Source organism: Myotis yumanensis, unplaced genomic scaffold (genome assembly GCF_028538775.1).
Source record: "Myotis yumanensis isolate MYYU_CA2020_CCGP unplaced genomic scaffold, mMyoYum1.0.hap1 SCAF_13, whole genome shotgun sequence".
Classification (NCBI taxonomy): domain Eukaryota; kingdom Metazoa; phylum Chordata; class Mammalia; order Chiroptera; family Vespertilionidae; genus Myotis; species Myotis yumanensis.
In genome coordinates, this window is record NW_027223764.1 from 23,387,470 (window position 1) to 23,406,119 (window position 18,650).

Consider the following 18,650-nt stretch of genomic DNA (forward strand, 5'->3'; position numbering starts at 1 on the left):
GATATTTTTGGGTCTAAAATTACATAAAACTAAAGAATAATTTTTTTAATGCAGCCTCTAAAATAACCCTAGAAGTGAAATTTCAAAATTATTTTAAGCAATAGAAATAAGATGTATAGTACCATTTACCCACTTAAATAGAAAATACTTATTTGGTTGTAGATATTGAGTTTTTTCTTCCTCAAAATATTAACTTACAGGCACTCCTCATTTATAAACCTGAGTGATGAGATTTATTAAAAATACTCGTATTTACTGAACACCTACCTTAACACTGGGCACTTCCCTAGGTGCCTGGATAGCATTATGAACAAAACAGCCTAAAATGGACAAAACTTTCATCTCATGGACCTTACATTCTTTTTTTTTTTTTTTTTTTTTAATATATTTTATTGATTTTTTACAGAGAGGAAGGGAGAGAGATAGAGAGTTAGAAACATCGATGAGAGAGAAACATCGATCAGCCGCCTCCTGCACATCTCCTACTGGGGATGTGCCCGCAACCAAGGTACATGCCCTTGACCGGAATCGAACCTGGGACCCTTCAGTCCCCAGGCCGACGCTCTATCCACTGAGCCAAACCGGTTTCGGCCAACCTTACATTCTTATGTGAGAGTAGCAGTCAGAATTCTAAGTACCTATCTTATAAAAATATAACAAATGGTGAGTTATTTCTTGGCTGCTTAAAACTAATATCTCCTGTTTAACAAAATATTAGAGGCTCGATCATCAATTCATTTCATTATAATTTAGATATCTTTTGATTAAAAATCTATGGTGTAATTATTATTATTTGGTCTGTTTTTTAATTCAGTCTATGGTTATAGATAAGTAAAGGAAGAAATGCTAAGTTTTTCTAATGTCCTGACATGCACCATGTACTAGAAGTAGTGGATTGTCCTTACCATCTCTGGACAAGTACATAGAATCAATATATAGTTCTAATAATCATTTTTAAAAGTAACCTCTCTCGACGTCCTTCCCAATGGCTTTGATAGTAAAAGTGTCACATAATCAAATTACATTCTTCTGAATAATGCATAATATTTATCAGCTGGTTTGATTTGCATTAGGATTATCCAGGTAATGTCTTATAAATAGATAATTCTTTCAATGAGAAGACTAGATTAGAACATAAAATATTCTTAGTTACACATAAAATAAAAAATTTCAGACTTGTGGAGAGGGATGGGCATAGGATAAGACATAGTTTATAAGCGGCCAAAAGTGGAGTGGGCTTTACCATTCCATTATCAAGGGTAAAATGTAGAGGAAAGAGATGATAAGCAGCTCAGATTAAATAACCTTTGACTCATTTTGTTTTCTATATAGTATTTATATACATTATACATTTTATGCTGCATATACTCTTACAATAAGATATGTTGATTAGGTATTTTTAGTTCAGGAAGGGATTTGAGTATAAATCACGATTATTAATGCTATGCGCTGAATTGTATCTTTCCCCTCCTCCCCCCACCACAAAGGCATGTTGAAATAGAAATGCCCAGTACCTCAATGTACTGTATTTGGAGATAGGGTGTGTAAAGAGGTAATTAAGGTAATATGAGGTCATATAAGTGAGCCCTAATCCAATGCAATTGTGTGCTTATGAGAGATTAGGACACAGATACACAGGAGGAAGACCACGTAAAGACACAGGGAGAGGCTGGCCATCTACAAACCTAGGAGAAACCAACCCTGCCAACTTCTTGAACTTGGACCTCTAGCCTCCAGAACTGTGAGAAAATAAATTCCTATTGTTTAAGTCACCTAGTCTGTGATATTTTGTTATGGTAGCCTTAGCAGATGCGTACAATTAATAACTTTTAAAAAGCACTCATTCTCATCTTATTTTGCACTTTTGTAGAACTTTATTTTATCCTCAGTGTGTTTTCCCCTGATAGTCACAAGAGGAGCTTTTCTGAAGCCCCTCCTACTGTGTTACTTGATGGTTTGCTGAATGAAATTTGCTGAAGTTCTTTTGAATGTTTTCTCTTTTTCTTCAAGAGTAGAAACAATATTTGAAATGTAGAACAAGGGATCATACTACAACATTAGGCATGTTTTGGACTTTTTGTCATCAACACCATCTCCTGAATCTTCTGTAGCTAGTAAAAAGGAGAAAAGCAGTATTATTAGGAGTCTGGCTACGTAGTGTTTTTATTCTAACACTCGAATGATGTTAGTATTAACTTTATGGCTTAATTAGTTTTAGCTTATAGCAAATACTAAAGGCTTGACTATTTAAAAACTTAAATACATATTCAGAATTAGTCCACTTAAAAGTAGAATCTAATAAAGAATTAGCCAATTATAACATCTGTTTCTCAAGAGAACCACTGAAGTACACAATCTGGGAATCTGAGTTGTTGCTTTGGGCTAGGCACAAAGCTTGTTGGCTGGAAATACAAAATAATGTTCCTAGTTCACAGAAACTTGTCACTGTAATAGGAAAAAGGTTCAGCAGTGATTTTTAGGCACATAAAGTAGAGAAGATCCACATCCTATATAGTAAAAGGGTAATATGCAAATTGACCCTAACAGCAGAGCGACTGGGAATGACTGGTCACTATGACACACACTGACCACCAGGGGACAGATGCTTAATGCAGGAGCTGCCCCCTGGTGGTCAGTGTGCTCCCACAGGGGGAGCTATGCTCAGCCACAAGCCAGGCTGATGGCTGCCAGTACAGCGGTGGTAGTGGGAGCTTCTCCTGCCTCCTCCGCAGTGCTAAGGCTGTCCGACTGCAGCTAGGCCTGCTCCCCACTGGCAAGTGGACATCCCCCCCCCCCCCCCCGAGTGCTCCTGGGCTGCCTGAGGGATGTCTGACTGCCAGCTTAAGCCCAATTCCCTGAGGAGCGGGCCTAAGCCAGCAGGTGGTCATCCCCCGAGGGGTCCCAGACTGCGAGAAGGCAGAGGCTGGGCTGAGGGACTCCTCCCCCCCTTCCCCCCCTCCCCCCCCCCGCCCCCAGTGCACAAATTTTTGTGTACCGGGCCTCTAGTTCAATATACTGAATACAGATAGATAAATAAATAAATAAAAATGCCACGAGCCACTTAAAGGACCTGATACCCTATTACCCTGTTTATCATAAAATTGAGCGAAAGATTAAATTTCATTGTACTAAGAAATATCACTTGAGAATGGAAAGATGGCGGCGATATAGGCAGACGCGTCCCAGGTCTTGTCCCGGAGCAAACGGAGTAAGCAGCTGAAACTAATAACACCCACCCCGAATTGGCAAATTTACTCAGCTGGTGAGACGGCTTGCAGCCTGGAAGGGCAGACCTCCCCTGGAAAGGTTAAAAACCAGGGATCTGGGCAGGAAAGTTTGCCAGACCTGAGCCCAGAGGGTCGGAGGGAGACCGCATGGCAGACAGCCGCGTCTCTTGGGACAGACACAGACCCTGACCAGGGTAAGGAGTTCCGCGGGTTTGCTGGCGCCAGGAGATTTGAGATTTGGATTTTGTGATTGCGGAGAACTGAGACTAAAGGGGGCATCCTGAGGAACTGATCAGACCATGCAGTGCCCATAAGAGAGGAGCGTTTCCCAGACCATGCAGTGCTGGTAAGAGGAGCGTTTCCCAGACCGGTAAGAGGAGCGTTTCCGCGGCCGGCCGGCGTTTGTCTGTTTCTTTGTTTTCACTGAACCCTGCTCATAGGACAGTTCGGATACAGACACTCACCTGTGCTGAAGAGAGGGTGAAGGTGCAGACGAGGGGAATCTGGGGAGAGGCTGAGGAAAGAGGGGGAGCCGGAGGAGGTGGCAGCGAATTGAGTGCTGAGACCCCCCTGGGCCCAGGACTGGGGCAGCCATTCCTCCAGAGGGTGGAATTCCTCCCTCCAGCCCCCCAGGCAAGGAGCACAGCCACACCCAGATTCCACCCTGTATGAGATAAAGGACTAAAACAAGCTGATTAGTCCCTGGGAGTTACCAGGGTCTGGCCTATAGAGGGATTTTCAGTCCCACCAACAACACAGAGCAGGGTAAGGATTAAAAAAGGATAGAGAAGCTGTATAGCCTCAGAGGCCAACCCAAAAACACTGCCACCCAGAGGTTGAGCCACAAACTGACTCTTAGGGGAATACAAATTAAGGCAGACTGGATCACAAATACGGCCTGCTTTAAAATCGGGACTGTGATTTGCAACACGGAGGAACAGTGTAATGCAGGCAGATTCAACACTCTCCTAAATACCTGGCAGGACTAAGGCGAACCAGGCTGAAGAGTGGAAGAGCCGAAGGACCATCACTACTGCAAATTTTTTCTTTTTCTTTTTCTTTTTAATTTTTTCACCTTTTTACTAAGAAACCAATTTTTTTTTTCTCTTTTTCTTCTTTTTCCATCACCTGATTTTACCCTTTCAATTACCACATTTTTGTTTTTGACCAGTATTGTTGCTCCTACCATTTTGCCATTTTTTGAAGTGCCATTTTATTTTCTCTTTATTTTCTTTTGGGATTAGTGTTCTCCATTCTATTTTCATCGTTCCTTTAGCATTAATTTTCCCTATCTCAATTCCACCTCTTTGCTAAAACCCTCTTCCTTACTTTTCCCCTTTTGGTGTCCTGTTTCTCTTACCCTATTTAAGGGTAAGACTTTGGTCCAGACTTTCCCAATTCCCTCTTTTTACCCCCTGTCTAATTCCACCCTACTTATATATCCTACTTCCAATCTACTGCTCTAAATCCTTATACACCTATTCTTTATCCTTCTTCACTTTCCAACCATTTTTTTTTCTCTCTTATCTTTCTATTGTTTTCTTGATTGTCGAATATATTGGGCTTTTTTTTTTTTTTTTTTTTTAATTTGTTTGTTTGTTTTGTTTTGTGTTTTTTCTTCTTTTTTAGGACTGGTTGTGAGGTTGTTTTTCTTTTTCTTTTTCTTTTTCTTTTTTTTTTCTGCTGGTTTTTCCCTTCCCTCCCCCACCCCACCCCAGTTATTTTTGTGCTTCTGTTTTCCCTTACCCCTCTGGATATTATTGGTGGTTTGTAGTTTGCATTCATCTCCAGGGATCTGTTGCTGGAATTTGTTGAGATTAGTGGCAGTTCTATTGGAGTTTGCTCCTCATACGGGGAGTCTCTTCCCCACTTCTACTTCATTCTCTTTTTTCGCTCTCTTTTTTTCCCCCCTCTTTTTTCCCAATTCTATTTTTGCACTCCTTTTTTGTTTGTTTTTTTCTTATTTTTCTTTTCTGTTCTCTCTTTTATCTTCTTCTCTTCTTTCTCCCTTATCCCCTAATTCTCTTAATTCGGGTGGTCACCTTTATTTGGAGTTATTAATATTGTGAATATACTTGTGTTCAGTGCCTGGTACGTTGTGCCTTGCTCTGTTGTATTTTGTGCCTTTAAATCAACGCAGCAGATCCAAGCAACAGCAGCCCCCTGATCACCGCAGCCTCCTGATCACCACAGCCTCCTGATCACCACACCCTCTGTCTGTGGAACAGCAACTGTACGTGAAGCCTCCCCCCACCAGCCAGAAGAGCCAACACAGCTGTGAACAACACCCACCAGAGGAGCTGCTGCCAACTGGAAAGCAGCTGCTACCGCAACCGTCTGAGCAGCAACCACAACCCAAGGAGCCCCTGCCACCCAGGGAGCAGCCACTGAACACCTCAACATCTACATATGTCAGCGAGATCAAACATGGGTAGGCAAAGAAACCCCCAAAGGAAAGAAAAGGAGGACTCGCCAGAAAAGCAGCTAAGTGAGACAGAGATATGCAACATGACGGAAAAAGAATTCAGAATAAGGTTCCTAGAGTACATGCACCACATGTTCAAGAAGCAAGAAGAAACAGATGAAAAACTCAACTACTTATGCAAGAAGCTAGAAGAAACAGATGAAAAAATCAACAACTTAAGTAAGTCCCAAGAAGAAATGAAGAGTGACATAGCTTCAATAAAAAACTCCATTGAAAGTATCAACAGTAGACTGGGAGAAGCAGAGGACCGAATTAGTGAATTAGAAGACAAGGAAGCAAAACACACTCAAACTGTACGGCAAATGGAGAAAAAAATCAAAAGACAGGAGGAGAGCCTAAGGGAGCTTTGGGACAACATGAAACGAAACAACATACGAATAATAGGGGTGCCAGAACAACAGAAAGATGAACATGGATTAGAAAACCTATTCGAAGAAATAATATCAGAAAACTTCCCTGAGGTGGGGAAGAAAAAAGTCACACAAGCCCAGAGAGTCCCAAACAAGGTGAACCCGAAAAGACCCACACCAAGACACATCATAATTACCATGGCAAATGTTCAGGATAAAGAGAGAATCTTACAGGCTGCAAGAGAGAGACGGAAAGTAACATACAAGGGATCTCCCATTAGATTATCAAATGATTTCTCAACAGAAACATATCAGGCCAGAAAAGAATGGACGGAAATCTACAAAGTGATGCAAAGCAAAGGACTGAATCCAAGAATACTCTATCCAGCAAGGCTATCATTCAAAATTGAAGGGGAAATAAGAAGCTTCACAGACAAAAAAGGGCTAAGGGAGTTTATCACCACCAAGCCAGCCATGCAAGAAATGCTAAAGGGACTGGTGTAAAAAGAAGAAATATCAAGCTCAGAAAGAAAACAGCCACACACACACACACAAAAAGAAATGGCTACAAACAAATACCTTTCAATAATAACTTTAAATGTAAATGGACTAAATGCTCCAACCAAAAGACATCGAGTGGCTGAATGGATAAAAAAACATGACCCATACATCTGCTGTCTACAAGAGACCCACCTCATTAGAAGGGACTCACACAGACTGAAAGTGAAGGGATGGAAAAATATCTTTCACGCAAATGGAAAGGAAAAGAAAGCTGGGGTAGCAATACTTATATCTGACAAAGTACATCTCAAAGTGAAGGCCATAACCAGAGATAAGGAAGGCCACTTCATAATACTAAAGGGATCAATACAACAAGAAGATATAACCCTGGTAAACATATATGCACCCAATGCAGGAGCACCCACATACATAAGAAAACTTCTGGAAGAAATCAGGGGAGAGATCGACAACAATACAATCATAGTAGGGGACTTTAATACACCACTGACATCACTGGATAAATCCGCTAGACAAAAACTCAGCAAAGAAACAGCAATCCTAAATGACTCACTAGATCAGATGGACTTAATTGACATCTTCAGAACACTTCACCCCACAGCTGCGGAATATACATTCCTCTCAGGTGCTCATGGGACATATTCAAAAATAGACCACATATTGGGTCACAAGCAAAGTCTCCACAAATTCAAGAAGATTGAAATCATAAAAAGCTTCTTCACAGACCACGATGGCATAATGTTAGAAATAAACTACAATAAAAACAACCCAAAATACTCAAACACTTGGAAGCTGAATAGCATGTTATTAAATATTGATTGGGTTACCGATGACATCAAAGAAGAAATTAAAAACATCCTGGACACTAATGACAATGAAAACACAACAATCCAAAACCTCTGGGACACAATGAAAGCAGTCCTGAGAGGGAAGTTTATAGCTCTACAGGCCTATCTCAAAAAACAAGAAAAAATGGTAGTCAATCATCTAACTCTACAACTCAAAGAATTAGAAAGAGAGCAACAAGAAAACCCCAGAGTGAGCAGAAGGAAGGAGATAATAAAGATTAGAGCAGAAATCAATGAAATAGAGACCAAAAAAACAATACAGAAAATCAATGAAACCAAGAGCTGGTTCTTTGAAAGGATAAACAAGATTGACAAACCCCTAGCCAGGCTCACCAAGAAGCAAAGAGAGAGGTCCCAAATAAACCAAATCAGAAATGATAGAGGCGAAATAACAACAGACCCCACAGAAATACAAATGATTGTTAAACAATACTACGAGCAACTCTACTCCAACAAACTGGACAACCTGGAGGAAATGGACAAATGCCTAGAAAAATACAACATTCCAAAACTCAATCAGGAAGAATCTAAAAACCTCAATAGGCCAATAACTATGGAAGAAATTGAAGCAGTCATCAGAAAGCTTCCAGCAAACAAAAGCCCAGGGCCAGACGGCTTCACAGGGGAGTTCTACCAAACATTCAAGGAAGAACTAAAACCTACCCTCCTCAGACTACTACAAAAAATTCAAGAGGAAGGAACGCTTCCAAGCTCATTCTATGAAGCCAGCATCACCCTAATACCAAAACCAGGTAAAGACATCACAATGAAAGAGAATTACAGGCCAATATCCCTCATGAACATAGATGCCAAAATCCTCAACAAAATCTTAGCAAATCGGATCCAGCAGTACATCAGAAGGATCATACACCATGACCAAGTAGGATTCATCCCAGAGATGCAAGGATGGTACAACATCCGTAAATCAATAAATGTGATACATCACATAAACAAATTGAAAGAAAAAAACCACATGGTCATATCAATTGATGCAGAAAAAGCATTCGACAAAATCCAACACCCATTTTTGATAAAAACTCTCAGAAAGGTGGGAATAGAAGGATCATACCTCAACATAATAAAAGCCATATATGACAGGCCCACAGCCAACATCATACTCAATGGACAAAAACTAACACCATTTCCCCTAAGAACAGGAACAAGACAGGGATGCCCACTCTCACCACTCCTGTTCAACATAGTACTGGAAGTATTAGCCATTGCAATTAGGCAAGAAGAAGGAATAAAAGGCATCCAAATTGGAAAAGAGGAAGTAAAACTGTCCTTATTTGCAGATGACATGATATTATACATACAAAACCCTAGAGACTCCATCAAAAAGCTACTAGACTTAATACATGAATTTGGCAATGTAGCAGGATACAAAATTAACCCCAAGAAATCTGAGGCATTTCTATACACCAACAGTGAACTTTCAGAAAGGGAGATCAGAAAAACAATCCCATTTACCATCGCACCAAAAAAATTAAGATACCTAGGAATAAACTTAACTAAAGAGGTTAAAGACCTCTACTCAGAAAACTACAGGACGTTGAAAAAAGAGATAGAGGAAGACATAAACAGATGGAAGAACATACCATGTTCTTGGATTGGTAGAATCAACATCATTAAAATGTCCATACTACCCAAAGCAATCTATACATTCAACGCACTTCCCATTAAAATACCAATGGCCTTCTTCAAAGATCTAGAACGAACTCTCCAAAAATTCATCTGGAATAAAAAAAGACCCCGAATAGCTGCAACGATCCTGAGAAAGAACAAAGTAGGTGGGATCTCAATGCCAGATATCAAGCTGTATTACAAAGCCACTGTTCTCAAAACTGCCTGGTACTGGCACAAGAACAGACATATAGATCAGTGGAATAGAATAGAGAGTCCAGAAATTAGCCCGAACCAATATGCTCAATTAATTTTTGACAAAGGAGGCATGAACATACAATGGAGCCAAGATAGTCTCTTCAATAAATGGTGTTGGGAAAATTGGACAGACATATGCAAGAAAATGAAACTAGACCACCAACTTACACCATACACAAGAATAAACTCAAAATGGATAAAGGACTTAAATGTACGACAGGAAACCATAAAAATTCTAGAAGAATACAAAGGCAACAAAATCTCAGACATATGCCAAAACAATTTCTTCACTGATACAGCTCCTAGGGCAGTTGAAACTAAAGAGAAACTGAACAAATGGGACTACATCAAAATAAAAAGCTTCTGCACAGCAAAAGAAACCATCAACAAAACAACAAGAAAACCCACCTCGTGGGAAAACATATTTGCCAACGTCATATCTGATAAGGGCTTAATCTCCAAAATTTATAGGGAACTCATACAACTTAACAAAAAGAAGATAAACAATCCAATCAAAAAATGGGCAAAGGATCTAAATAGACACCTTTCAAAAGAGGACATTCAGAAAGCCAAGAGACATATGAAAACATGCTCAAAGTCACTAATCATCCGAGAGATGCAAATCAAAACAACAATGAGGTACCATCTCACACCTGTCAGAATGGCCATCATCAACAAATCAACAAATGACAAGTGCTGGAGAGGATGTGGAGAAAAAGGAACACTTGTGCACTGCTGGTGGGAATGCAGACTGGTGCAGCCACTATGGAAGGCAGTATGGAGGTTCCTCAAAAAATTGGAAATGGAACTCCCATTTGACCCTGTGATCCCACTACTAGGAATATATCCCAAGAAACCAGAAACACCAATCAGAAAGGATATATGCACCCAGATGTTCATAGCAGCACAATTCACCATAGCTAAGATCTGGAAACAGCCTAAGTGCCCATCAGTAGATGAATGGATTAGAAAACTGTGGTACATCTACACGATGGAATACTATGCTGCTGTTAAAAAGAAGGAACTCCTACCATTTGCAACATCATGGATGGAACTGGAGAGCATTATGCTAAGTGAAACAAGCCAGTCAATGAAGGAAAAATACCACATGATCTCACTCATTCATGGATAATAAAGACCATTACAAACTTTTGAACAATAATAGATACAGAGGCAGAGCTGCCTCAAACTGATTGTCAAACTGCAGTGGGAAGGCCAGAGAGAGTTGGGGGGCAGGAGGGAGGGGAGTAAGAGATCAACCGAAGGACTTGTATGCATGCATATAAGCATAACTAATGGACATAAGACACTGGGGGGTAAGGGAGGGTAGTGGTTTGTCAAGGGCGGGGGGGGGGGGGGGGAAGGATACTTATGTAATACCCTTTGTAATACTTTAAGAGGAAAATAAAAAAAAAAAAAAAAAAAAAAAAGAAATATCACTTGCTCAGTAAGATTACCACTTTTGTTATCTTTTTGAAGTGCAAATTAGATATTAATGGCTTTCCTATTTAAATCCCTTTAATGACTTCCCCTAGCTCTTCTGGAGGACACATTCTTAGTAAGGCCTTCAAGGCAACACAACCTGACAGAGCTGCCTGCATTACCAGCCTCTGATACTTTGCCCTGGTTACTGTCTAGTCTCCTTAAGTTCTCCAGTTGCACCAAGCTTATTGCCACTTCACAGCCTTTGTACATGTTCTCTTCTTTCTCTCCTTTCTGAACGTGGGCCCACCTCTCTTTGCTTAGCCAGAGTTCAGAGTTTAGCATAAGCATCCTTCCTCAGGTACACTCTTCATGCTTCCTCTGATAGTTAGATAACCAAGCACTCATTTATTTTAACATCTAGCTCCCCCATCTGTGAGGTAAGGGCCCAGTCTCTCCCCAGGGCCTGCCTAACACAGGGCCTTGTACTGAATAAGTACATAAGTGAATGGATATCAAGGAGTCAGAAATCCTATTTTTATTCTGTTGAAGGATCTCCTTAGCCTCTTCAGCAAAAGACTTTCTCCCTCTTTGAAGTCTTTAAAATACTCTTAAACACAATAGAACGCTCTAAAAGGACTGTTGTATCTTCTGTTTTGCAAGGCCTTTCCAGATAGAGATGAATTCTTTGTTAAACAATAAGAATTTCTTACAAAACTTTTTGAGTGCTGAACTCTCAAGAAAAAAATGTCATCATATTCACATTCCACTTTAAAGATGACATTTTGAGACATCTGATGAGCTAATAATTGATCCTGAGTGTCTTACAGAGGTTTTCTGAAGAAAGTCTAACAAAGTGATTTTAAGAGTAGAGATTTGATTAGGAAAAATAGCCGTGTGTGGAGACATTTGAGGCGCAGGCAGGCTAAGTCTTGGAGTACCTGTTGACACCTCACTCAGCTGGCCAGCTTTGCTTTACATGTAGGGCTACCTGGAGATCTGTAAAACCTTCTCATTATATAGAGAAGAATATTAAGCTCAGAGAGGTTCCGCAAGTCGCTCAAAGTCTCACAGCGAATGCATAATGTTGGGACTAAAATTGTTGATCCCTTTGATTTCATGGTTTTCATGTTATTTCTAAAAACTCAGTATCTGCAGAGGTGCCTCAGGAGCCAACTTCTAGAGTGGATGAGGAAGCCTAGGCCCACCCCTAGCTCAATGGGACCAGCCAATTCCATCTGGAATTCTAAGGAAGGTCTGTGTGTGTGTTGGGAGGGTGGGAGTGGGGGGGTTGGAGGGAGGGGAGGTAATCTGAAAATCACTAACATCTTAAAATTATCAGACTGTACAGTAAAGCAAGTTTAATATTTGTGTTTACTTTTTATGCTTTTGTCATGTGACTTCTGGCTACTTGCAAGAAGAAAAATCAAATTCCATCTAACCTTTTTCAGTCATGTTTCCTTCTTCCTGCTTTTTCACCTCCTCTTCCATTACCTTCACCTTTGCATCATATTCATCAGCCAGAGATTTCCACTCCATTCTGTTATTCTGAAGGCCATTCAGCATGGGGGTGACTTCTTGGTGAAACCGGGAGAACTCCTATAGAGAATTTCAGGTCAAAAACTACTTAAATTGTGTGGTTAATATTCAGTACTTTCCATATGCAGAAGAGCTGTAAGAAAATGTTCCGGTGTTCAGCGCTGCTAGGTCGAATTTAACTCAGTGCCTTGGGAACGGAGACAGGGGCTTCCTTTCCTGCCTGCCTAAGTCAACTTGCTCTCATCTGAGTTCTTTCTCCTTCCACTCCTGAATGAGATATTAGGATAATACCGCAAACTACCTTGGAGAAATAAGGACACCACTAATGGCTTTTCATGTGGGGTCTTTTTGAATTTGGTTAACAGTTTGAAAGCAAAATTCTCATCCAGATGATTATGTATTTCACCCAAATAATGTCTTTACTTACCTTATATACAAAAGTACAAACAAAATCAATAAATCCAACTTGAAGTTTAGGCAGTTCATCTTTTTTGTTTCTGTCCATCATAGGCTAGAAAGAAAAATAAACCCTTTAAAGATAGTTTTCTAAGGTTCAGCAAACAAAATAGACTAATTTGTATCAATATTTTTAAATAAATAGTGTGTTTTTTATGTCAAGGTCTTTACAATAGGTTGTTGCTGCAGCACTGTTCTCTCCAGATCTCCTTGTTCCCAAAATTCACTCGCAACTAGAAGTGCTACCTGCAAATAAGAAAGACTTGGTTCATGAAAGCAACTTATTAATAGAGAATCTTCACTGTATTAGTATGAATGACATTTAAGACAGGGTTTATAGTTACTGTTAAAGTACCTCTGAGCATATTGTCATACCGCATACTCTTTGATTTTAAAAAGATGACATTTACAGATCGTATGGAAATGGGAAAGGAGAATTTCTCTTCTTATCAGTGTTCCAAACTCATTCTGGGAGTGCCTACCTCCTAGTTGCTATTGCCACCATCTCTCAACAGTAAAAAAGGGAAATGGGAAGATATTTAGTTCCATTATATTATGCTTCAAGCTCTGGAACCTCCCAACTCCTTCTGTCCTGCTTCTATTAGCATCTAGCATCTATCTGCATGTGTGATGCACACCGCACTCACACATATGCACACAAAGGCTAGAACACAGCTTTACTTGATTACAGTGTGCAGATACTTGAGGGTTTATTTATATCCTTTTTAAAAACCCAATATCAAATTTATTGAACACCTACTAGCTGCCTTACATTGGCATGAGCCAGGCTTGCCAAGAGGAATGAGATGTGACATTTTTCTTTAAGATGCTCACAGTCTAGTGAAGGCAGTCATGTGCTAGTATACAGTGTGGTAAGTGCTATAACAGTAATAGTACGAATGTTATGGAACAAGGAGAATGGAGTAAATTTAAGTTTAATAAAGGGGGGAGGTTGTGCACTGAAGAAAGGATTGCTGGAAAGAGAAAAGCACTAATGATTCATCCTCGTGCTGATTTATCACACAATCCCTGAATAACTGTACGTAAACTTTTTATTGCCTGTTCAGTGATAAGGAATACTTTCAGGAAAGCATTTTCTTTCAATATTCCCTCTACTTGTCTTGTTCTGGGGCCTGATCAAAAAGACCTATTGTCTTACATCTGTGAGCTCATGAAAGCAATTTGCCTTTTTTCATACCCAACAGGCAACATTTTATCTTTGTCTTAACTTCTCAAGTTCCTCTTTCCATCTTTTTAAATTATAAACTGATTATTTGAGAGGACAAGTCCAGGGTAATGGAAGATAATAGCTTCATATAAGCGATATATCATAATTAATTAGCCATCCTTCTATTCATGGACATTTAGATTATTTCAAATAAGTGATAGCTATAATATCACTTGATAACTCTATTGATAACCCAGAAGGAGAATAATAAATGTGTGTGTGAATAAATGTCTGAGGTTACCTGATATACTCACGTTCCCTTTTACGTGGGACCTACGAGTGTGACAGAAAAGGAAACATAATTTTATTCACCTGACTTTGAACCTCCCAGGGCTTGGTTATAGCTGACAAGTCACATGCAGTCATCATCATTGCCCTTTAGAAGAAACAAAAAATTGTTAATATAGAAAGAAATACAAAATAAGTGATTTTTGCCAAAATAGGAATAAAATTCTGACTACTCACATGATGATCTCTTTTTTGGTTGGATCAATGGTTATGTATTTGATGGCCTCTTCTTCAGTTTCCATTTTTTCACAGGCATCAACAATTTTTTGAAACATGGTTCTCTTCCTAAAAAGAGATACAGCTGTGCAATAGCATATAAGACCAGAGGGTAAAAAGGTATCTTTAACATGAGCTTTTCAGATCTGAAGCACATCCAATGACTCTTGTGGGTATGGACCCCAAGGTAAGAAGTTACATTTTATAATATATATGTGCATAAAGTATAGCCATATTTGCATGACTATATCTGAGACAAGCTCTACGCACACTGTACTATTCAGTTAAATTGTCTTACTGCACATAAGCTCTGTTGGGTCACCTTTCACAATGAGGTGTAAAATTGAAGATATGCAAACCCTACAGCAATTTCATTTCTAGGGAGAGTTTTTAGGAAACATATATATACAAGGACATACAATTTAGTATTGTGGGCAATTATGAAAAATTTGAAATAATCTAAATTTCCATGAATAGAAGGATGGCTAAATAAATTATAATTATGGTATATGCATACAGTTGAATATACAGTTCAAACGAATTAACTGGATCTCCATTTACCGCGAAGGCAAATCTTTAAAAGAAAATATTGCATGTAAAAAGCAAGTTGCGGAAAGGTATATACAGTATGATACCATTTATGGGAAATTTTTAAATCTACTTCACAATACCATATAAAAACATGGATGGAAAGGAATACACAAATACACAAATACACATCACCCTCTGAATGGTCATGTCTTTGAGGGAGGGAGGAGGGGTCTTTCATGGTGGAGTGTGTGTGTGGGGGGGGGGGGGGGGAATATCTCATTTCTATCACTTTTTTTTCTCCTTTAAAAAAAAAATAAGACAGGTGTGGCAAAATCTTAGCATTTGTTGAATCTGAGTTATATTATCCTAAGTATCTGTCTTCATGTTTGAACTATCTAATAATTAAATTTTTAATTAAGAAGGATCAGAGAGGCACAATTTGATACTTCCCATCAAAGTCATTAAATATTTGGATCCTATAACTTGTTCACTTTGTTCTAATCCATTTTCACCAAGCAGCTTTATGGTTCACTGACAAGAAAATGTGCAGAAGCTTGAAGTATCTGGTCCTTGGTAACTATTATTATAATAAATAAGCTGGCACTCTGCTGTATATAACTCAGAATTCTGGGAGTTTGGTTAATTTGCATCAGTATCACCAAGATTGTTCATCTCCCAGACTCCGGACCATGGTAAATTTAGGACAAAAGCCACCTCATGAGGTTGTGTGGTAGCACCCTTCTGGCAATGGGACAATCTTGCTGAATATTCCTCAACTCAACCTTCTTCAGATAAACTATTTAATATTAGGGGCTTAGCTTTTAAAAGTTTCCAGATGTCTAGAAATTCACTGTCATGCATCTTGAAGGTGTTTTATTGATAACCCAAAAGGAGAATAATAAATGTGTGTGTGAATAAATGTCCTTCAAGCTTATTGCAATGGACCATTTATGGAAGGCAGAACCACACAGGTATAAGGAAGTTCTGTACTTACTTGAAGTATAAAGCCAGGTCAGTTGCTATTATTGCAACTTCAAACAAATGAATAACTGTTTCAAACTGGCGTTTATTTAGGTTCTGGAAGATGTTTAAACTCTGTAAGATGAACATTCACAATAAAGTGCAATCATTAATTTGCCTGTGATTCAACAAACAAACCAAACTATGCCTAAAATAAAGATTATTTACAGAGAGAAGAAAACTAGGTCTTCCACTGTTTTGCTTTCAATTTTTGCTTTCACTGTTTGCTTTCAATTTTTGCATCTTGGATTAAGAAAACCTCTCTACTTTGAGTAAGTAATTTACCCATAAAAATAGATATTAGCAAATGTTCATGTAATCAGTATAAGATTTTGAAGTAAATAAAAGTGTTTTCTTCCAGGACCATTTAAACAATACTAATAGGTTTAAATATCTGCTTGTATTAATCAAAGAGCTTTAATAAAGAATATCTGGTAGATGTCCAACTGTTAGATATCCATGTTGAATTACCTACCATGTAATTTCAGAGTGATCACAGGAAAATTTTCAGGAACTGTGAATTACACTAGTACTCATGTGTGTGTATGAAAAATAATGAAATTCTCCCAAGCTGTTCTCAAAATGTATCCTTACAATAATATTTTACAAAGACTTAACTAGACCTTTCTTGAAAGAGTTTCCCACTAATGATCTCTTCACATATGGATTGGCTTCCTTTCTTAGTGTTCTAGAAAACTAGAGTATAAAGTTGGGAGTGGTTTTTAAAAGATCTGATATTCCAAATAGACCTTTATAGGCATACAGGCTAAAGGACAGATGTATAGTGGTTTTGCCAAATGGAATTGACTGTTATGAAATACGGGAAAAGTTCCATTGGAAAGAAAAGAGGAAATAGTATATCAACTTATGTAGAGATAGAGGCAGCATAAAATAGATTGCAAACCCAAGACCACCTATGGCTCTCTGTTATTCCAAGAGACTGAAAAACTAGAAAGCAAGAAATGAACAAAGAACTCAAGTTTTCTATATTATCTATACAAATAAAAGGGTAATATGGTAATTAGACTGGGAGACCTTCCTGGAGACCTTCTGGACGTCCTTCTGGACAAAGCCATGGTGGCAGGGCTGAGGCAGAGGCGGTCAGGGGCAATCAGGCCAGGAGGGGAGGGCAGTTGGGGGTGATCAGGCCAGCAGAGGGGGCAGTTGGGGGTGAGCAGACCAGCAGGGGGGCACAGTTGGGGGCGAGCTGGCTGGCGGAGGGGGGGGGGGGCAGTTAGGAGCTATCAGGCCAGGAAGGGGAGGACAGTTCAGGGCAAGCAGACTGGCAGGCAGAGTGTTTAAGGGTGATTAAGGAGGCAGGCAGGTGAGTGGTTAGGAGCCAGCGGTCCCGGATTGTGAGAGGGATGTCCAACTGCCGATTTAGGCCCGATCAGACATAGGGATCGGGCCTCAACTGGCAGTCAGACATCCCCCAACGGGTCCCAGATTGGAGAGGGTGCAGACTGGGCTGAGGGACACACACCCCCCTGCACGAATTTCGTGCACCGGGCCACTAGTCCTATGTAATAAAATGTTAATATGCAAATTGTCCCCACAGGCAGGAGTTCAATGGACCGGGAGTTAGACATGCACTGGCCACCAGGGGGCGGCGTGGAACATGGCGGGCATTGGCGATGTGGCGCTGGCAGCGGGCGGCAATGGAGGCGCTGCTGGCTCCAATGGGCCCCAACGAGAGTGGAACCTCGGCGGGATGGTGGAGCAGGTGAGCAGGTGGAGCCAGGCCAAAGCGGTTGTGAGTGGGGGCCCCAATCGCCCCACCGGTCACCCTACAGATCGGCCCTGATCACTGGCCAGGCCTAGGGACCCTACCTATGCATGAATTTCATGCACCGGGCCTCTAGTATATGTTATATAAACCTTCACTTAAGTCATTTTTTATAACAAATTTACTAGGCTAACCACCATATAATGATAGCAGCAACTCACATAATACTTACTGCTTACCAGGCACTATTCTAAATGCTTTAGGAATACTCTTAATCTTAAAACAAACCACAGTACAGAGAGGTTAAGTAACTTGCTCACGGTTAAACAGTGAGTACACGGCAGAGCTGGAATCTAAACCAGTGCAGCATGGCATTACACTGGCTCTCAACAAGGAGCCCAGGTTCGGTTCCCATATTCACCACTTGGTAGTTGTATAATCTCGGACACGTCATTTAGCATCTGTATTTGCTTTCTCAAATGGGGATAATAACAGCTGCCCTGCCTAACTGCCTAGCACTTAGTCTATGCTCAATAAATATTTGTGGAATGTTAACTCAAATGAGATAACTGAGAATGCATTTTAAAACCACAAATTGCTACAAAGGCCATATCATTATTCTTGTTATGTAAAGTTTTGAGGCTAGCTTCAGGTTAAAAGAGACTTGCAGACCCAAGACCAACTATGGCTCTCTGTCATTCCAGGAGATTGAAATACTAGAAAGCAAGAAATGAACAAGAACTCAAGTTTTTTATATCATATGTTATATAAGCCTTCACTTAAGTAATCTTTTTATAAAACAAATTCTAGGACCAAAAATAGTATTTTACACAACAGTTATAAGTAGTAGAAAGGAAAGCTGTGATATTTTTTGTTAAAATAATGAGTTCATAATGGCAACTATAGTCTATTTA

At 39.8% G+C, this 18,650-nt stretch overlaps 1 protein-coding gene across 1 annotated transcript in view; it reads right to left on the reverse strand.

Moving 5' to 3' along the window:
• Positions 1-1,888: 1,888 nt before the first annotated feature.
• The window catches only part of PDE6C (phosphodiesterase 6C), a 45,570-nt gene continuing 28,808 nt past the window's right edge, over positions 1,889-18,650 (reverse strand). Inside the window, exons 16-22 of the mRNA XM_070431880.1 lie at positions 15,985-16,085; positions 14,421-14,528; positions 14,268-14,331; positions 12,899-12,973; positions 12,699-12,782; positions 12,175-12,331; positions 1,889-2,111 (exon numbers count right to left, since the gene is read on the reverse strand). Of these exons, the coding sequence (XP_070287981.1) occupies positions 2,050-2,111; positions 12,175-12,331; positions 12,699-12,782; positions 12,899-12,973; positions 14,268-14,331; positions 14,421-14,528; positions 15,985-16,085 (651 nt within the window). The 3' untranslated portion in view covers positions 1,889-2,049. The remainder of the gene's footprint in view (positions 2,112-12,174; positions 12,332-12,698; positions 12,783-12,898; positions 12,974-14,267; positions 14,332-14,420; positions 14,529-15,984; positions 16,086-18,650) is intronic.